This window comes from Engraulis encrasicolus, chromosome 1, assembly GCF_034702125.1.
Source record: "Engraulis encrasicolus isolate BLACKSEA-1 chromosome 1, IST_EnEncr_1.0, whole genome shotgun sequence".
Classification (NCBI taxonomy): domain Eukaryota; kingdom Metazoa; phylum Chordata; class Actinopteri; order Clupeiformes; family Engraulidae; genus Engraulis; species Engraulis encrasicolus.
The window spans coordinates 35,454,398-35,475,684 of NC_085857.1; the positions used below are offsets into that span (position 1 = coordinate 35,454,398).

General features: G+C 43.9%; 1 protein-coding gene across 1 annotated transcript in view; it reads right to left on the reverse strand.

The window, feature by feature from the left end:
• hap1 (huntingtin associated protein 1) overlaps positions 1-21,287 on the reverse strand; it is a gene marked incomplete at its 5' end in the record, with an annotated part of 57,910 nt that overhangs the window by 35,234 nt on the left and 1,389 nt on the right. The window contains one exon of the mRNA XM_063200743.1: positions 15,685-15,879. Coding sequence (XP_063056813.1) covers positions 15,685-15,879 — 195 coding nt within the window. The remainder of the gene's footprint in view (positions 1-15,684; positions 15,880-21,287) is intronic.

Genomic DNA, 21,287 nt, shown 5'->3' on the forward strand with positions numbered 1-21,287 from the left:
TTAGCTGAGGGCCGAGAGAATTGCTGAGGGCTGGTTTGTACTTCATATAATCCGGTGATATGCTTATCTAAGAGTTGGGTTTTGTTTTGGAGGGCAGGGAACCCTGGTACTGTGCCAAGTCTAACATTACAGTATGTTACCGTGAGTGCCATGCCAACAGTCAAATAAGGCTCAAACAATCTCAGCAGTCCCGTTACCCGTACATGTTTTGCTGTTAGAGTGACACAGACAGACACAAACAAAACGTTAGAAATTGACTTCGACAAGAGATGTGGAGAGGAATGCATGTCATCTCACTGTGTGTACTGTGTCTTCACCACAATAGCAGAAATACTTTTTTGAAAATGATTACAAGAGCATTACTGTATAAAGAAATATTGACCGAATTCATTTAAGCGCATGCAAAATATAGCATGTACAATTCATGTCTGCTCTATTAATGTCAGTCCTGTGCAGTCCTGTGTACGTATGTCTATGTCTTTGCATGAGATTGAGAGAAACACATTGTGAAATTCCATTGAATATGTGCATATGAAGGTACTGACAATAAAGCTGACTTGACATGACCCTTTGCTGTGGCACTGCAGTGCTCCACATGGTTGCAAACCAACCGCACGTAGCCCCAAATACCGCAGTGTCCCCCTAATCAAATATTTAGCCACACACGGCACTGCCATCAATTTTTCAGACAGGGCGGAGAGACTCAAGATCAGGTGCAATTCAAGGTAGATAGATGTGTGTTGCATGACTTGCCTCTTTTAAAGCTTTTCATTAAATTACATTACATTACATTACATTACATTGCACTGCACTTAGCTGATGCTTTCATTTATTCAAAGCGACTTACAGTTATTATTTTTCAGGGCATTAGTTACAGTCCCTGGAGCAACATGGGGTTAGGTGCCTTGCTCAAGGGCACTTCCGCCATGGATGGAGATGTAGGGAGAGGATGTAGGGGGATTCGAACCTGCAACCCCTAGATTGAAAGACCAACTCTCTAACCACTAGGCCACGGCTGTATTTCCACTGCACCAAGATGTGCACCGGCGTGGGGCCCAGGTGGAGTTCAACCAATATATTGCAGCTTTGAAATGGGAGTTTGAAAAAAAAAACCCTCTCTGAGATACAGGTATTGCACAGTGTTGTTGTGAGAGCCCATTGGGAAACTCCAACTCCATTGGGAAACTCCAACTCCCATTGTCATTGTGACACAGCACTCCACAGCACACAAGTGAACACTGCACACTGCACACAACGAAATTGCATTTATGCCTCACCCGTGCAAGGGGGCAGCCCTCAGTGGCGCCCCATGGGGAGCAGTGCAGTGGGACGGTACCATGCTCAGGGTACCTCAGTCATGGAGGAGGATGGGGGAGAGCACTGGTTGATTACTCCCCCCACCAACCTGGCGGGTCGGGAGTCGAACCGGCAACCTCTGGGATGCAAGTCTGACGCCCTAACCGCTCACCCATGACTGCCCACTGTTGTGTCACCTTTAAGAGTGTACCGTCACACCGGTGTGACGGGAATGTTCAGGCAGTTTAAAGTTCTATAGAATTCTGGCCGCCATTCAATAAAATTTGGAATTTTAGAATCTTGCATTGTTACAGAACGCATTCTTTTTATAGAATGTTCAAAAACCCACACTCTTAAAGGTTAATTTACCGATCCCAGGCTTGATACTGTGTTACTGTATCTCAAACTCAATGAGAGGGGCTGGTGTGTGGCCTGAAAGGGACTCTGCCTGTTGAGATCGTAGAGTAGTGCTTTGAAATGGGTGTGTCTGTCTGAAAGCACTCCTGGACAGGAACGTGGTGGCCTACATTCCAGTGTGCCCACTGTGCCTACTCTTCGTATTGCCTTTTCTGAGCTCCTAGCAACAGAGCTAGTGACTATCTAATGCAGGGGTGGGGAACCTTTCTCATTGGAGGGGCCACTTCTAATTCCTCCAAGGGCCGTAAAAGTCCTAAGAGGGCCGTACTATCAACACAAACCAGGATTTCACCCAGCACTTTTGACCTATATTGAAGGGAGCCACCTTTAACAAAGACCACACCTTCTCTAGCCCCCCCTGAAATATAACGTAATTGTATTGTAAATGTAGTTTCTAAGATTCCTTTACAAAACATGTCATATTTCATGTGAAGCTACTTAACATTAAAATTATATCAGGGGCCGGATAAAATGGCCTCAAGATTCCACCCATGATCTTGTGACATGCAGCAGGAACTACAAGTCTTGTTCATGCTCAAACAAAAACAAGGCAGTGGAAAGCTAAGAAGCGACACTTAATATTAAAAGATGTTTCTTTTTTTGTTCTGCTACAGTTTCTGCAATCGATCCGTTTGGCGTCACTAATCAAATTAGGACGTTACCGCCCGATTACCCACCAGACAATACAACTGTGGCAGGGGACCGAAAATAGCTAAGAGCTTTAAAACATTATGACCAATGGTACATCACGGCACTTAGGGACAAAGGTACGCAAAGGCCAAAGGAATTGACCCAGCATTATGTTTCACTAACCAAGCCATGTTTGTTTATGGCGGATGTTTAAAACCCAGACGAAAATAATCCGTAAGAAGCTGGACGAAAACGGTAAGATGGGGCGAGAAAACTGTGCCAAAAATACGGCTCCGGGTGTGTTAAGACGAGTGTTTTGGCTGCGGGCCGAGAACATCCAGGGTTAGGAAGACGATCTGCCCCCCTGCCCTGCCCACGTGAGGTCCACCTAAGCTAACCTCTCACTTGGCCCGGGGGGTAATATCCCTACAACTGGTGCTAACTGCTGCTGGTTGGTGCCTTTGGCAGGCGTAGTTGTTTGCGTTGCCATCACTGGCTTAGTTAGGACAATCCCCATTATTTCATTGGCTTTGTTCCATTCACAAGCGCACATCTTTAGTGAGTAGCCTACGCTGCACGTGAAATCAACAGCTTCCAATAGACGGTCATCATCTTGCCTGAAGCTGGCATTACCGTTTCTTTTTTTACATATATTTTTTTCACCTTTATTCAGACAGAATAGTGAAGAGTGGGACAAGAAACGAGTGGGAGAGAGAGATGGGGGAAGATCGAGAATTGACCTCGGGTCGGGAATCGAACCCAGGTCCCCCGGCAGTGCAGTGCCCTACTGATTGAGCTACAGCAGGGTAGGCATTACTGTTTCATAGGTGCATGTGGGCAAGCCCTACATTTGAGGTGATGATTATTTCTAAAATGTGAACGTGCCTTAGACTAATATCTGATGTTTTGACAGTCACTGAGCTCAACATGCTCATGATTGCCTAGTTCTGAAAGCCATTGTGTTTCTAAACGCAATTCTGATAAATACATATAGGCGGCCCATATGTTTTTTTTTTCCAAAAAACCTCGAGTCCAGTTCACTTGCAGTCCTTTGTAGGTGTTAGTCGGTTTGTCTCGGCTCGCACCCAAAGACAATAGGCTACAACACTTTGGAATTAAGACCACCTGTTGTTTGTTGTTGACTGCTTGAAAGAGTCAATGGATGTCTCTCCATCTGCCTAAAGTCACTGTGCAGACGCCGTTACATAATAGTCAGGGATAGATGCCTGATACCTCCCCGGAAAGCGGATGTCGGGGTCCTTATTCCACCACCAAAAGACAATCCAACTTAGAGCCTCTCACCTCCACTGAACCTGCTGTTCACATGCAGCCTTACACACACACACACACGCACACGCACACGCACACGCACACGCACACGCACACACACACGCACACACGCACGCGTGCACACACGCACACACGCACACACGCACACGCACACGCACACACACACACACACACACAACCACCCCACTTCCCCTAAAATCTCTGTCAAATCCGTTTTAAGTACCCATTGTTTACACATAGGGTGAAAAAAACTTTGACAGCATGGTCTTTGCCCATCTGTCACAACAAGATGGCAGGTCCACTACAGATGAACTGAATGCCTCCTTTCTGAATGTATCCCTTCCCTTCATAACAAAGCAATCCCTATTCCCTTTAAAGTGATACTGACCCATTTTTGGAAATAAACTTATTTTACACCTCCCCTTGAGTTAAATAATAGGCTTTTACCGTTCTCCTGTACTTCCAACCGTTTTCTAGTTATGGCAGTGCACATTTCACCTCCAAGCTAACAGTTAACATTGAGTCCTATGAGACCAGTTAGCCGCGAGCTGGTCTCATAGGACTCAATGTTAACTGCTAGCATGGAGGTAAAATTTGCACTGCCATACCCAGAGAACGGTTGAAAGTACAGGAGAACGGTAAAACCCTATTATTTTACTCAAGGGAAGGTGTAAAATAAGCTTATTTCCAAAAATGGGACAGTATCACTTTAAGTTTAGATAAACCCTCTAATGTTGCCATGCCTGCACACTGTATTTCTCCAAACATTACGTATGATGCTGTTCATGTTCTCTTCTGAAAGCCTCTTTCGATAAAACCATCTGCTAAATGGTGACGAAACCAAAATTCACTCCTAAAGTAATATTTCACTGAATGTGTGATGTAGAAGAAAGCAAACTCCATTCTTTTTAATAGAGTACAAGGTCTGCCGCACTACAAATGTCTGCCACACACCTACTGTGAAGGGTGATGTATGGTACAGTGTTTACAATGTCTGTTTAATTGTTGTAAACACACACTTCTTATGTTCTATGGCGGTATAATACATGCATTTTCAATCAACAAAAACTGCTACTGTATCATCGGATATTCAGGACTTCTATGCATGTTTAACGCCTTCATCAAGGTGATGACATTTCTTTTTTTAAATCCATATGGGTTCAGAGTGCGATGACCATGCAAAGTTGACTACATTTTTGACCAAATTCCTTTATGCAAAGCAGAAAGCATATGCAAAGCAAAGAAAAGCGATGGGCGATGAGACCCACTACAGAGAAGAAGTAGACCTGCTGGCCAGATGGTGCAAAGACAACAACCTCCTGCTGAATGTCAACAAGACCAAGGAGATTGTTGTCAACTTTCAGAGGGTCCAAAAACAACTGCCACCACTGACCATCGACGGTGATGCTGTGGAGAGAGTGAGCAGCACCAAGTTCCTTGGAGTGCACATCAGCGACGACCTCTCTTGGACCACCAACACTACATCACTGGCGAAGAAGGCCCATCAGCGTCTCTACTTCTTGCGCAAACTAAAGAAGGCAAGTGCTACACCCTCCATCATGACAACATTCTACAGAGGAACCATAGAGAGCGTCGTGTCCAGCTGCATCACAGTGTGGGGAGGAAGCTGCACGGAGAAAAACAGGAAGACACTCCAGCGTGTTGTGAACACAGCGAAGAAGATCATTGGAGTACCACTCCCCTCCCTGCAGGACATTTACACCGCACGCCTCACCCGAAAAGCACTGATGATCATGAAAGACACAAGCCACCCTGCACACAAACTGTTCAGCCTCCTGCCCTCTGGAAAGAGGTACAGGCGCCTCCGTTCCCGTACCACCAGGCTTGCAAGCAGCACGATGCATCAAGCAATCAAGATACTGAACACTCAACCCACTCTCCCTTCACTGTCAGCCTCTAGCCAGCCAGGCCACTGACAACGCTCCCCCCCCTCATCCCCACCACCATATCTGCGACTGAACATTCCACCTGCACTACTACATCTGTGACTGAACTTTCAACCTGCACTAACTCAAAACATACACATGCACACACACACACACACACACACACACACACACACACACACACACACACACACACACACACACACACACACACACACACACACACACACACACACACACACACACACACACACACACACACACACACAAGCACACTGCACTTTCTGCACTAAACCCAAACATACACACACTGACACACAACTCATACTCACACACATACACACACACACACACACACATACACAGGTACACACACACAGACGCACACCGCACTTTCTACCTGAACTAAACACACACACACACACACACACACACACACACACACACACACACACACACACACACACACACACACACACACACACACACACACACACACACACACACGCACACAAAACACATACAAACACACACACACACACACACACACATACTGCTGCTGGTGTATTTAATAAAAACCTTTTTTAATTATTTATTTCTTCAAATGCTACTATTACTATGTCAGAACGCTATAAAGGACTTTTAGTCTTGCACTTTAAATGTCTGTATGAGCAATGTCTACGTCCATACTGTCTATGTCCATGTATGAGTACTGTCTATGTCTATACTGTCTATGTCCTTACCTAGATTAGTCTATGTCTGCATGGGAGAGCAAGAAACGCAATTTCAAATTCTTTGTATGACCAGTGCATGTAAAGAAATTGACAATAAACTTGACTTGACTTGACTTGACTTGAGAAGGCATGGATTTCAATCAAATTCTGTGTATCATTGGTTTGCAACCAGTTGGGCTTAATGTACAGTACCTCATCAATGGTTTTTTTAAAGCAGGACTTTTTTCCATTAACAACTGTTCTTAACAAATTTACCTAAGGAACTATGATAACAGGTACAGTACAGTACATAATGCCCTAGGTGAGTATGTATCGACAGAACAGTATTCTTACCTATCTTCCCAACATACTCATATACCCTCTCTTTAGACCCTAGTTCATTGAGGACAAAAGGACAAAGAGTCTCTCAGTCAATTAGCCTGAATGCTCCCACCCGTGCGGATGAGATCACAGGCCTGGAGAAGAGCAGAGGGCTAAAGGGGCAGAGGATTTAGGTAGGTGCTTCACCCCATGACTCCAAGACGAGCTAAATATACTTAAGCAGGTCTCGACCACTCTCAGACCACCTCTACCGTAGATGCTTAAATGCATTGAATTGCGTCATAGCAATTGACTTGATTTCTGCTTTTTTCCCCTGTTAATGCCAATTGAACAGGTGTCCCTGATAAAGTGTCTGTTTAATATCTTCACCTAGCTTCCCAACAAACTGACTCCATATTAGGGCTGCACAATATATCGAAAATGTATCGATGTTGCTATCAAAAGCAACGTTACGCGTCTTCCGAAAATGAATTCATTATCGCTAACAAGTAAAACATTTCTGTGTAGTCCAATCTCTAGCTGAATATCAACGAATGTGCAAGAAGCCCACCATGATTAAACCCACGCCCCCCACACAGGCCGACAAAAGTGACAAGAAAAACTCGGCTATATTTCTACATATCGTTTAAATATTGTTATAGAGGTAATTTTTTCTGATATCGTGCAGCCCTACTCCATACCTAGAATGAAAGACAACAGGACACACAGTCATTCACTCCCTCCGTCAGTCACCTTGAATGCTTCCCAGTTCCCACCCCTACGGATGAGATCACAGGCCTGGGGAATGGCAAGAGGCCAAAGGGTGGGCTAGGATTTAGGTAGGTGCTTCACCCATCACCCTGTGACTCCACAATGAGCTAAATATACTTAAGCAGGTCTCGACCACTCTAAGGCCACCTCTAGATGTTTAAATGCATTGAATTGCGTCATAGCAATTGACTGATTTTCGTTTTTTTCCTGTTAATTGGCAATTTAACATTGATGCCTGATTAAGTGTCTATTTACTATCTTTGGCTTCTCTAGCTTCTCAACAACTGACTCCAATACCCAGAGCAAGAACAAGAGGAGACACAGACAATCATTCCCTCAGTCAATCACCTTGAATGCTTCCCAGCAGTGGCGGAACAATTGCACACAGGGCCCCAGGGCAAGAAACTTATAGGGCCCCCTATACAGCTTGCAAAGCTCACAATAGGGCCCCCACCACCAACACGGGAGGGCCCTGGGCCCAGGGGCAAGTGCCCTGCTCGCCCTCCCTATATCTCCACCCCTTCTTCCCAGTTCCCACCCCTACGGATGAGATCACAGGCCTGGGCAATGGCAAGAGGCCAAAGGGTGGGCTGGGATTTAGGTAGATAGGTGATTCAACCTCTCACTCCAGAAGGAGGCTAAATATACTTAAGCGGCCAATGGCTTGGCCACCCTAAGAAGATTGGTGGCATTTAGGCATCTGTGTTGCCTTCTTGTGGAAGAGGTGGGGTGCGGGTTGGAGGTGTAGGACCAATCTAGGGATTAGGAAGCACTTATCAAAATCACCTTGGCCTGTTTGTTGTTGTCCGGCGAGGAGCAGGCAGGCAGAACGAAGCCCCTTCAAGGGTAGATCAATGCTGACCAATAACTCACAGATTAGGATTAGGGAGGTCAGGGGGTTGCAGAATTAGGACAAGTTTATTGTTATTTGTCTCGTTTTTTTTCAGTTTCTTAGGATACTAATCGGCATAGCTCTGATTATTGAAAGTTTGGCAATAAAAAAAAAACATGTACCAGCTAAAATGGTTCTAATTCTGTTGAAAGTCAATTACATTTTCATGAATGAACGAAATAGGCAGGCAGAACGAATCCCTTGAAGGGAAGATCATTGGTGACCAATAATTCACAGATTAGGATTAGGGAGGTCAGGGGGTTACAGAATTAGGACAGGTTTATTGTTGGGGGCTGTGTGAAGTTGTCAATGAAATGTTTTGTTTTGTCTTGTCGTTTCTGTTTCTTATGACACTAATCTGAATTTGTATAGTGTGTTTCTTTCAAAGGACGTACAGTAGCTGGATGCACTTCATAGTCTTGAGAAAGTAACCCAGAGCGCACAACAGAGATACACACATGCAGGGCCAGATTAATGCCCCGGCTAGATATGGCTGCAGCATAGGGCCCCCCACCAGTCAGAGGGGCCCTGGTTGGCCAAAGGGGGATGGGGAGTTGGGGAGTGTGTGTGTGTGTGTGTATGTGTGTGTGTGTGTGTGTGGGGGGGGGGGGGGGGGGGGGGCGGGGGGGGGCAGAATTGTGACAAGATTGCAAAAAATATGTTATTCTTAATTCATAGCTCAGAATTAGGAAGCTGGCTTGGTAATGTTGCTGCAAAATTTGCCTTCTGTGGTGGCCTCCATCATGCTGTAGCCTAGGGGGGGCCACATTCCATCTTAATCCGGCCCTGCACACATGGCACAGATACTAGTCCATTAAAGGGCCAGTTCAGTCTATTTCATTATGCTGTTGTATTGCTCACTCTACCCTTGACTTGTCAGTACCTGGTGATGCCACATTTTTTGGCTCAGCCCTTTCCGAGATATGAGCAATTCTAATGGGGGCAGCGTTTGTTTACATTTAAAGAAAAATAAAACATAGGCCAACTCCAAATATTTTCCCAAAAGGTACTGCTGTTTGCTAGTTGTCTGCTGATGTTTTATAACCTTTTTGATGTTTTTGGGAATAAATAAAAATGTTTTTTTGAAATGTAAACAAAGAGCTGCCCCCATTACAATGACCAGGATCTCGGAAACGGCTGAAGAAGAAGAAAAAAAAAATCTCAGGCACTGACAAGTCCAGGGTAGTGTGAGCATTACAACTGCATGTTGAAATTGACCAAACTGTCCCTTTAACTCCAGAGAGTTACTACTCAGTGAGTCCAGGACTGCAAAGAACTTCTTGATTTGAATTCGATTTCAAGCCTGTGACCTACCAATAACAAGACCCCAAGCTTTCCTAACTATTAGGCCAAAGCTGCTTAAACCTAATCATATACAGTACATACAAACACCAGGCTGCAATAGCCTTCCTCAGCATGCATTTTTATACTTTATCTAAGTATTGTATCTGGTTACCAGCATCTCTTGTTCTGGTTTTGCAACATCATTAATAAGCAATGCAATTCATACTTGCAACTAGGGGTGTAAATAATAATCGAAATTTATCGATATATCGCGATATAATCTGACGATTGAATCGAATCGCATTGTATCGTATCATGGGGCATTCGAATTGCTGGCCCCTGCCCAATGCCCTAGCTCCATAACATACTGTAACAGAAGTTGGAAAGTAATTGGAGAAAAGTCGAATCGAATCGTATTATATGGTATCCTGGGGTATCGGAAATAATCAAATCGCATCACATTGAATAATAACAAGATATCGCTATTGAATAGTATCATCATGGAGGCTGTGATTTACACCCCTACTTGCAACTCTCTGATCCAGTCACCAACTTCCAAACCATCTGGCCATGGCTGGCAGGAGTTTCTTCATTAAGTAGCCTAGGTGGCATCATGGCACCATGTGTCAACTGTGGCCAGGCAACAGAGCCAATGAGGGCTTAAGACGATACAGCATGGCACAGCTGGCCCTGCAAACTGTGTGTGTGTGTGTGTGTGTGTGTGTGTGTGTGTGTGTGTGTGTGTGTGTGTGTGTGTGTGTGTGTGTGTGTGTGTGTGTGTGTGTGTGTGTGTGTGTGTGTGTGTGTGTGTGTGTGTGTGTGTGTGTGTGTGTGTGTGTGTGCGTGTGTGTGTGTGTGTGTGTGTGTGCGTGTGCGTGTGCGTGTGTGTGTGCACGCGTGCGTGTGTGCGTGCGTGCGCCAACGGGATAACCACTGCTCTTTATTCACCTGGACAGAGTACTTCTGCAATTTAGCCACATATGGGACACACAATGTCCACCAAGATAGGACATGAAAACACTAAAAGGTGCACTGTGAAGGATGCAAGCCAGAGTAGGTATTGCAATGCTGTCTGTTGAAACTGTGCTGTCTACTGCCAAATTTGATCTTTTCATGAATATTTATTAAAGACTGAATATTAACTAGCATGACCAAAGGACAGGAAGTTTTGCCGCTAAATGTCCATTTATAGACATTCAAATGGAGGACAATGGAGAGGATCCCCCTTTTCGTGTATGAAAAGTGTAATTTTCCCAGTTGCAATGAATCCTTATAATAAATAATAATAAAGAATATTAAAGTAAATATTAAAAGAATAACAAAGAATAATAATAAAGAATTTGATTGTGGTGGTAAGTATTTGTTAAAAAAGGGTAACATTTGGGAATGGGCAGCATGAATTCTGGAAATGAACTACTAAAGATATTACACAGTGCACCTTCAAAAGGTGTGGTTTGTAGTGTATAGGGCGGGTTATGCTTCCTACTTGTGCACAGAGTGAGCTTGTCGCAGCCATGATGCAGTTAATTTTGGTTTATGCCCTGTTTTGAAGTACGGTCTGCGCGATGTGATTCCACGCTGAAACTGCCTTCAATACAAAGAGTAAACTAGACGTGTCGGTTGTTTTTTAGCATCACAGACTCGACGAGAATGAAAATGAAACATTAAATCTTTATATCACGTGCATGTTTGATCGCACTGGCAGCCACAGTGGTAGTTTGGAACAAAGAAGTGGCTCATTTGTCGAGGACGAAGCGGAATGTTTCCTCGACCTCGGAACCACTGTTCAACTGTCCAAATAACTTCAGCGTCGTAACTTGCAAGCGCATGTGTTGTCTTTGGTTCGTGTAAATAAATCAAACAACAAAGCACGGGCAACTTATTTAATGAAGAGCTCACAGTCCGTAGACCGACGAAGGTTAGAACAAGGAAGTAGCGCTTGTTCTCGACTGGAGGACAGAGCAGGCTGGTCGAGAGGACCAATCAGAGACCTATTTTCGCCCTTTCACGCCGTCGCTCCCTGCGTCGAGACACAATTTCGGGGAGGTGCCCCAGAGTACCTGCGTGATGGGGGTGGCTTCACTCCATTAACTGCGCGGCTCACTGCATCATGATGCAGTGACGCTGATCTCGAGGCATAAACCACCCTTATGCATTGAGGGCCTTAGTAGAGAAAGTGTGTGTTGTGTCTGCTGCACAGACAGACAGGTGTGCTGGGACAAGGTGGGAACCAGGGGAATAAGGGAAAGCAGGTCATATGTTAACATTCAGCATCAGTCTGCACAGACAGACAGGTGTGCTGGGACAAGGTGGGAACCAGGGGAACCGGGGGAACCAGGGAGAGCAGGTCATACGTTAACTTTCAGCATCGGTGAAGTCCTGAAGATTCTCATTGTGATCCGGGTCACGTTAGTCTAAGAAGCTAAGCAAATAAGGCAAGTGGACTAGTAGTAACTGACAACATACACCACACTAACACCCACTGGTACTCAACTGTAGTGGTGCCCACTGAGGTTTCCATTCACAGGACTTTCCCTATTTATTTAGTGTGAAGACAGCCATTCAGTCTGAAATGTTTTTATGTTGGTTTTTTTTAGTGAATAATAGTGATTGCCATTACACATTCGTAGCCAAATGAACAAGTGAAAGATTCAGGGTGCTTTCCTTTTTTGCTTATTCAATATATCATTGGATGTAGAATTCAGTACACAGATATTAGTGTACCCCTATAAACATGGCGCCCTCTTTGAGACTTGGTCTGACCAAGAGCACAACAATTAACATTTCCAAAACGGCATTTCCCAAATGGCCTCCCTTGGTTTGCTAATTATTGTTTGCTTCCCAACAAAGTGGGAGGTGTTCTCGTATTTGCGGGAACTCAGAAAGTACTTGCATTGCTCTTGACCTGACTGGTAGCAACGCTGAAGCTGTTGCGTCCCTAGGAGGGCACGGCCTGGCTAGCACATTTGTTTCAGCGACAACACACATGGAGAAGGCTGCAGCAATATCCACCACCTCTACTTTCCCACGCCCAAACTGCACCAAGATATGTGGATCAAGGATTGGTCTCCATAGTGATCTGAGGACCCACAAATAGAAAACCCTACAGAGAGGACAGTCATACTCGTTTAGAGTGACCGCTGATGAAGATTTTTTAGCACAAAATGTGATAATGAATGCCCATGAATGTTACACAATGCACCTTTAATTTTGGTAATCATTGTCTGTAAATACTCAGTAATAACAACACCTTCACTGATGGTAACCTACGTCATCTACCGCCTTGCAATGGTAATCCACATACCATCTGTGTGGAGCGCACAGCCTACGGTACAGGAGGATGGGATTATACCAGACAGGGTACACGGATTAGAAGAGATACTGGGATTATAAGAGATACGCCACACTGAGGTGTTACAAGACATACCGTCCAGATATTACCCATAGCCCACATTAGTCAGATAGAGACACACAGATACGTATTGCAGGAACACACACACACACACAAAACTTTGTGGCAAGTTATGACATAAGTGAAAATGAGGGCTTGAGGGCTAACCAAGCGGAATTAAGATGCTTACCATTTGTCTCTGTTCTGTGTGTGTGTGTGTGTGTGTGTGTGTGTGTGTGTGTGTGTGTGTGTGTGTGTGTGTGTGTGTGTGTGTGTGTGTGTGTGTGTGTGTGTGTGTGTGTGTGTGTGTGTGTGTGTGTGTGTGTGTGTGTGTGTGTGTGTGTGTATGTGCGTGCGTGCGTGCATGCGTGATCAGAGGGTTGAAGGTTTGTAATGTATGTAATTCTAATGCTATCTAAAGATGTAAATAGTAATGCCTGTGGGTTCTCAAATGACCTTGTGCACACTCAATAATTAAGAACGTTATGTAGAATGTCCATATTTGGTTACTATGGCTACAGCGCTACACCTTCAAGGACCATTATCGGTCAATCTGATAACACGGGTCAAAGACTCATTTGGGGATTACAGTACCTGTAATGAGAATAAAATAATTAAGACCTGATATGAGTGGCATGTTATAATAATTTTTGCTATTTTGGTCTTGAGGACTAATATTATGTCCAGTACATACAGTCCGTAGACTGCATTAGAAACAAGAGCATGCTGTTTGAGGGTTGTTGTGTGATAGAACATATCAAATATAAACCTATCTAAATGTAAAACCTACCAGAAAAAAACAGCAGTCACTTGACAATTATCTCTATTAGGCCAGAAAAACACAGAAATTGGGTCTGATTTGGTGCAGAGTGACCAGAAATCAGTCCTGACGTGGATAAGGAGGACCACATGAAATCAGGTCAATGGAATAAGCATACGGTAAGGGGAAAGAGCATTTAATCTAATATACTGTATTTATATCAAGCACTACTTTCATATAAAGTGCATGTACGCCATTTTGATGACTGCACAACTAAGCCAAATTGCTTTAATTGTGTAGTTCACCAGGTAACTAGTGAAAGACAAAATAATACAAATTGGTAAAACTAGTGAAAGCCAAAATGTGTCAGTCCTGTCCTGAAGTGAAGGACACATTAATCAAGGGAAGTAAGGTTAGTGGAATGGAGTGTGTCACTCAAAGACGTCTCTCTTCGCTGACCAGATAAGCATTTCCGGTAACACTTTCTATGAAGCCCATATCCATAGTGCATTATGAGTGCATTATATCAAGTTATAATGTGCATTATAATTACTTGCAATGCATTACGACTACACCCATGAAGTTTCATGATGCTTTATGTTAACAGTAATGAATAACTATGAATCTAGCTTAATGCTTTATAAATCCAAGGGTGTTATGAGTGCTCGGGACTGGATATAAACTACAGGCTGCCTGATGGGAAAAATCCCATCAGAGAGATATAGAGGTATATAGATTTAAGTAAAGTGTTACCGCATTTCCTTTGATACTGCATGAAACTAATTCAAATTAAACCATCCAATTTTTGACAACTGCTTAACCGCTACGTTTTACTTAGATCAGTAGTAAAAGCTAAAACAGGGGTGCATTTCTCGAAACCATAGTTGCTTACTATGTTACTATGTTGTTGTTTGCAATACAATGTCCCATTGACAACTACACAAGTTGCTAACAGGCTAGCAACTACGCTTTCGAGAAACACACACCAGTGCTGCAATCATGAAGTGAGTAATGAATCAATCAGTGGAATAACCTCAATGAAAAATGCTCAGTGATAAAGGCCGAAGGGTTTGAGGGTCAGATATAAAAGATTTTGTAGTGCTGAAGTGAATTATGACTCATTGATAATGATAGGCCGAATGATAGCTCTCACAATAGTAATTCTGCAGCCCAAAAGTGAATGAATAATTCCATCCAAAACAATAAATCCATGAATGAAATAAATGTTGCTCTCACAAAAGTCAGACTAAAAGAGCCAGCTCAACAGTGAGAGACAAAAATGCTTCAATCCTGAGCTGAATCAATGAGCAACATCAGCGTTGCCTCTTACTGCAGATTGGGTCACCGATGGACCCATTCACTATTTGCTGAAAATACTCAGCTACCTCATAACAACATTGCTATGACAGTACCAAGAGCCTTAAGTAACAGATCAAGACATAGCCATTACAATTTTGGTGACAGTGAGGTTATAAACATATAGGCTCTGCTCAAAGGGGTTAATGAAACCAGAGCAATGGAATTAAGAGGTGAGACAACAAGGGGGTACAGGAAGTTGGGTGATGACATGATGCACGTAGATTCAAATACTTCTAGTCAGAGGCTTTCTTTTAGCTGGAGACTAGCACAGAATTGCTGCATAATAACAAGCAAAGATGGTGTAAAAATGAATTTAAAGGGATTACATCTACCTTTACTGCACTTTCTATGTTCAATGCTCACTTCCTGGAACTTTTTTGGAACAATGTCAATGGCGATGTGTGTGTCAAAAGCTCCATGCACCGCCATCTTTTGTAAAAATGGAACATGGGGGTCAACGTTTTTTTTTATGATTTCACTTGACAGGACAGTTTGAGAGGCGGACTGGAAGCGAATGGGGAGGGAGTCGGGGAGGGGTCGGCAAACAACCGCACGGCAGACGAGTGCCCCGCCGACCAGCCACGGCAGGGCCTGATTAACACAATTCTTACTTCCATAGCTCTGAATAAAAATAACTGTGCAGCACTACTCACAGAAGTACTTGAGCGTCTCCTCGATGAGCTCCGGCGACAGGCCGAGGTCGGCCCCTGGTGGCAGGATGGGGGTGCGCAGCCAGTCGTCGTGGTCGTAGCCGAAGACGCAGTCGGCCCGCAGCGTGTAGCGCGGCAGATCCTCCGTCAGCAGACTCACCAGCTCCACCTCCGGCAGGTTCAGGTTGTGGGAGATGTCTGGATGTGTGTGTGTGTGTGTGTGTGTGTGTGTGTGTGTGTGTGTGTGTGTGTGTGTGTGTGTGTGTGTGTAGGGAGGTAGGTGTGTGTGTGTGTGTGTGTGTGTGTGTGTGTGTGTGTGTGTGTGTAGGGAGTTTGGTGTGTGTGTGTGGAAGGGAAGAGAGAGAATGGGAAAGAACATTAAACATAACGTCCAGATGTCAGCAAACATTAGTGAGGTGTGTGTGTGTGTGTGTGTGTGTGTGTGTGTGTGTGTGTGTGTGTGTGTGTGTGTGTGTGTGTGTGTGCATGCGTGTGTAAAAGGGAGAGCAAGGGGAAAACAGTGAGACAGGGGGAGGGAAAGAGAGAATGTGAAAGGTTGCGTCAGAGAGAGAGAGAGCGAGAGAGAGAGAGAGAGAGAGAGAGAGAGAGAGAGAGAGAGACAGAGAGACAGAGAGACAGAGAGACAGAGAGAGAGAAATTGTGTGTGTGAGAGAAAACAGAGAGATGAGTATGCCCTTGTACGTGCGAGTGTGAAGATGGGGGTGTGTGTGTGTTACATATTTGATCATTGCATGCGGATATGAATGCGTGCACTCATGGAGAAAGGTCATTTGGCGCAGTGCGAAAAAGACACGGGCAAGAACATGAAAACAAAAACAAAACAAGAAAAAAATGCATCACACTGTTCATTTCCACGCTGAATGGAGATCTTTACATAATATGAGTCCCATTTCATGTATGAATGCCCGATTCATTGCCTCGGTTTGTTTACGAATTAAAAGTCCTGAATCAGCATGGAGTGGACATTTCATTGCTGGAAAGCACATCAGGAATGCACTCCTACTAATGAGGATCCAGCCTCCCTCATCAGCTATGCACAGCACATGGAGGTCTGATGCCCTCCACAGGCGGCAACAGGAATTGCATGAAACTTCCCACAGTGGATGTACATGATCGAAACCTTAACACAGACATGTTAATGTCCTCATCCATTTATGTGAACTATACAGTCAGTTTGTCTCGTCAATGTCCACGACACTAAACAGTGACCTCGCAACCGCTAGAGTATGTATATGTCTGCATGGGAAAGTAAGAAACGTAATTTCAATTCTTTGTATGACCAGTGCATGTAAAGAAATTGCCAATAAAGCTGACTTGACTTGACTTGACCCCACACTCTGTACTTGGTGGAATGTCCTCCTTCTACCTGTAAGTTGGTTTGGTCAAAAGCATCAGTAAGTTTGTCTCGTCAAGTGACTAATGGAGGGGTATTCCTCAATGTCCAAGACACTAAACAGTGACCTCGCAACCTCATCAACTTCAGTATTCAGTCCACATTACAAAATAAACTTTTCTTAATATTTCTTTCTCGAGTCATGCACCATTTTCAAACTTCATGGATGTGTATAATCGAAACCTGTATTTTCACCTTTGATGTACACATACATAATAATGTCTAAGTCCATGATGTGCGATACACGTGTACTTCATTCAGTAGTGTAACTTTCTTGTCGAGCATAGAGGTGGATTCCTAAATGTCACAGAAATGTCCAACTGAATGGTGATATGACTTCATTTTGTCAAGTAGTATAGGAGGGGCATTCCTAAATGTCTAAGACACTAATACGGGCTAGTGATCACAACACTAACCTTGCAACCTCATCACCTTCAGCATTCAGCTCAAATTAAGGCAGAACAGAGCCAAGACCGAACACCTATGTGCCAGACAAAACTCTCCTCACCATACATACATCCAACCAGCCATTGTGAAGCGCTAACCGAGTGGAACCAATTAAACTCTGCTCACACCGTGCCAAGCCGTGCCCTGGACATTGTGTGTGTGTGTGTGTGTGTGTGTGTGTGTGTGTGTGTGTGTGTGTGTGTGTGTGTGTGTGTGTGTGTGTGTGTGTGTGTGTGTGTGTGTGTGTGTGTGTGTGTGTGTGTGTCTTACATAATACTTATGGCTACGTGCGGCGAGGCCTATTATATCACATCTTTAGAACAAATCGCCCCATATAAACATTAGTCTGTTTGGAGGTGTTTCAATAACTGAAAGCAAAAAAATTTAAAAACACAGAACTTCCCAATCAAGGCTTTTAAAAGTAATTTGCTAAAAGTGGCATTTCATGTTTTTTAGGCCTTCCTGAGGTTCTAACATGCAGTTGGATGCAGAGGGCTTTAAGGTTCTAGCTCTTATCTTGTATCTTTAATTAGTGTGCTCAAAGACACAGTAAATATTTGCCTATGTATTGTTCAGTTGAGTGTTTGAAGACCAGATGCACCAACTGACGGACAACAAGGCCCAACCACAAACAAATCCAGAATGCAAACACTCTGCAACGACAAACCTGTTCCTGCTTTGGCCAAGTGTACTATGCACGTGTGCGTATGTGAATGAGAGAGAGAATGAGAGAGCGAGACAGTGAGAGAGCGAGCGAGAGTGAGAGCGAGAGAGAGAGAGAGAGAATGAGAGAGCGAGACAGTGAGAGAGCGAGCGAGAGTGAGAGCGAGAGAGAGAGAGAGAGAACAAAGAGACCTGGAAAAATAGCCCTAAGGGAGGTAAAACATTATCGCAGAGCTTTTATGGGTGACTGGCTGCACTTCAAGCAGAGAGGACAGCACAGGGACAGTTTGTTAAAAAAACAAAAAAACGCCTCATCTGGATGCATAATAAGATCTGAACTCTATAGCTAATCTACCTTTCTAATTTTCATAGAGCCTTCATTGTTGATGAGCAATGCTCAGATCAGCTTAGCTCCTATTTACAATACTATGAACAACCAAGTCACCATTTATAAAACCATCATCTTCCATTTCTAAAAGTGTCTCAACTCTCAAGTATTTTGAATTGGGAAAGCAATGCACAGGGACACTGAGCGCTTTGGCCGGGCCCAGGACAAAGTCATCTGAAAGACTACAATGAAAAGAGGCCACCTTTCTCTGTGGGCCCTTGGCAACTGACCACTTTGCCTACACCCACACAGCCCCCCCCCCCAACAAACACACACACACACACACACACACACACACACACACACACACACACACACACACACACACACACACACACAACACACACACACACTTTCTCTGTCTGCTTCCCTACCATCGCAAATGCACAGCTTTCATTAGAGGAGCTAGTCACAGGATGCACACAAAATAATAAAATAAAAGACCACAAACTCTTCTGATGCATTAAAAGAATAACATGGGTATTGGAAGAAGACTGTAAAATATCTCATGTAACATCAAACATCGCTGTTCACTTCTACAACAACTTCAGTTTTCGCTGAGCTGCTGATGCATGACCCGTGCATGTATTTTCCCGCATGGAAAATTGTTTCAGTATACTGCAAGTAGGCACTGCAGACCATTTCACAGGTCAGTGAATATCAGGTCAGTTGACAGGCTGCTTTCAGGCTGTTTTCAGGTTGAAGCTGAACTCCACATCAAGCTGATGCGATTGTTAGCGACCATCGATCCCTTAAAAGCACATTTGTTGGTGTCCAGACAGATCCATCTGCTGCTGACCTCTTGCTTGTTTTGGGAGCCAGGGCTGGACTGGAGTGGGTTGGCTATATTTAAATCACACTCAAATGTGCCACGGACACTGTGCACTAACAACCACACATACCTTGTTAAGTGTGTGCTTACAGTACAAGCCCTTGTCCTCGGCAAACAAGAATTATTATACTGATAAGTGGAAAACTCTTCAATCTTTATTGCTGGAATAATAGGTGACCATGGACATACTTACTGTATCTCTCACTTGTAAGCCAGACAGAGTTCTAGAATTTCAAAGAAAAAATAAAGGAGCCAGATTTTCACCTTGCAGCACTTCAAAGAACCATTTGAGGCAACAGTTCTGTAAAAGAACCGTTTGACACCAAATAGTAATCATCCATCATACTTTGTATGAGGATCTGTAAAACCACAATTTGTAGTTTCTACTTTTTGTGGAGCCAAATTTTCACTTTCTGTGGGATCCTTCTGACATCCAAAGGCCCGTTAGGCCCTTTAGTTTTTAAAGTGATACACACCAAGTTTACGTACTAGAAGAGGAATTAAATGATATGCTTCTTTTCGCTTAGGTCAAATGGTGAAGACAAAATGTCACATTAACATTAACTGTGAAACACACACGTGCTGCTACAGTACACTCACGCGCCACACGTGGCAGTGCAGGTGCAAAAGCCCTCATAGACCCGTCGCATGCTTGTCCCTATGTTAGTTACTGTACTATACTTTGTTAGTAACTATATTATGTAAGTATTTAACCCCTTAACACAGCACTATGACTCTCTGTAATGTCATGGTAATGTTGTTATGATGTAGTTAAGCATTTTCAGCAAGTGAATAGGGTCGCCGGCGACCCCTGCTGCAGTAAGAGGCTACGCAACTTGATTTTTAAGTAATAGGTCTAATCACAGAAGAGTGCATAAAATGGTGAATATTATGTGCAATGTTGTGTGTAATGTATTTGTGTCTTCTTCTGTATTTATGTATGCATGCTACTTGACACCTTAATTTCCCTCGGGATCAATACATGATACTTTAACTCTACTCTCTCTCTCTCTAAAAAAAAAGACGAATAAGAATGTGTCTTTTTGCCAAAAAAGATGTTCAAGACAAAAATCAACAGGACCACCAGGTTTCACTCACGTGGCACACGTACTGTATGCCTGAGCAGTCAGCACCCCTCACATACCCTTAACATTCTTGTTGTTCTCCTATTGCTTGGAGTACGTATCTGGGCTCTGAATAGCCAGCCTAGACACTTACTGTTCTGGAGGTCACTGAACCTAATAGCAAGTGCTCTAACATTACAAGCATGCACAATCAACAGATTGATTATTACTGCAATGTACCTTATGAGAACGGTTTCCAGGAGTTGAGTAACTATGCATCACCCTAAACAGAAGTTCTACTTAGTTTTTTTTTTATGTGCCCACTGTATATATTTTTGCATTACACTCCATGTCAGCGGACCAGTGCATCGCAGTGGGCTCCAGAAAGGGACAATTCTTGTTTACTTGCATCATGTTCTTTTATCAGTCCACACAGTTTTCTGTCCTTGTCCCTCGATGGTGGAATAAGCTACCAGTTGCTACAAGAGCAGGGTCATCATCCCTCTCAGCCTTCAAGAAGCTTGTGAAGACTCCTCTCTTCCGAGAGAGCTTCCCTGCATAACGTACCCAACTCTACTCATCTCTAATCATTGGTACTAACCTGCACTACATTTAATAGGTCCTCCACTATTTTTCCTGCTCTCTATCTGTTCTAATTTACTTGGATACTGTTGTACCAGGGAGAGTAGAGAGAGAGAGGTTCCATTGGCCCATTGTTTCCGGGTTCTATAATTGCAAGGGGGAGGGGGGTGAAATCCCCCTTTAGGCAGACCTAGGCAGACCTAAGGACTGTTCTAT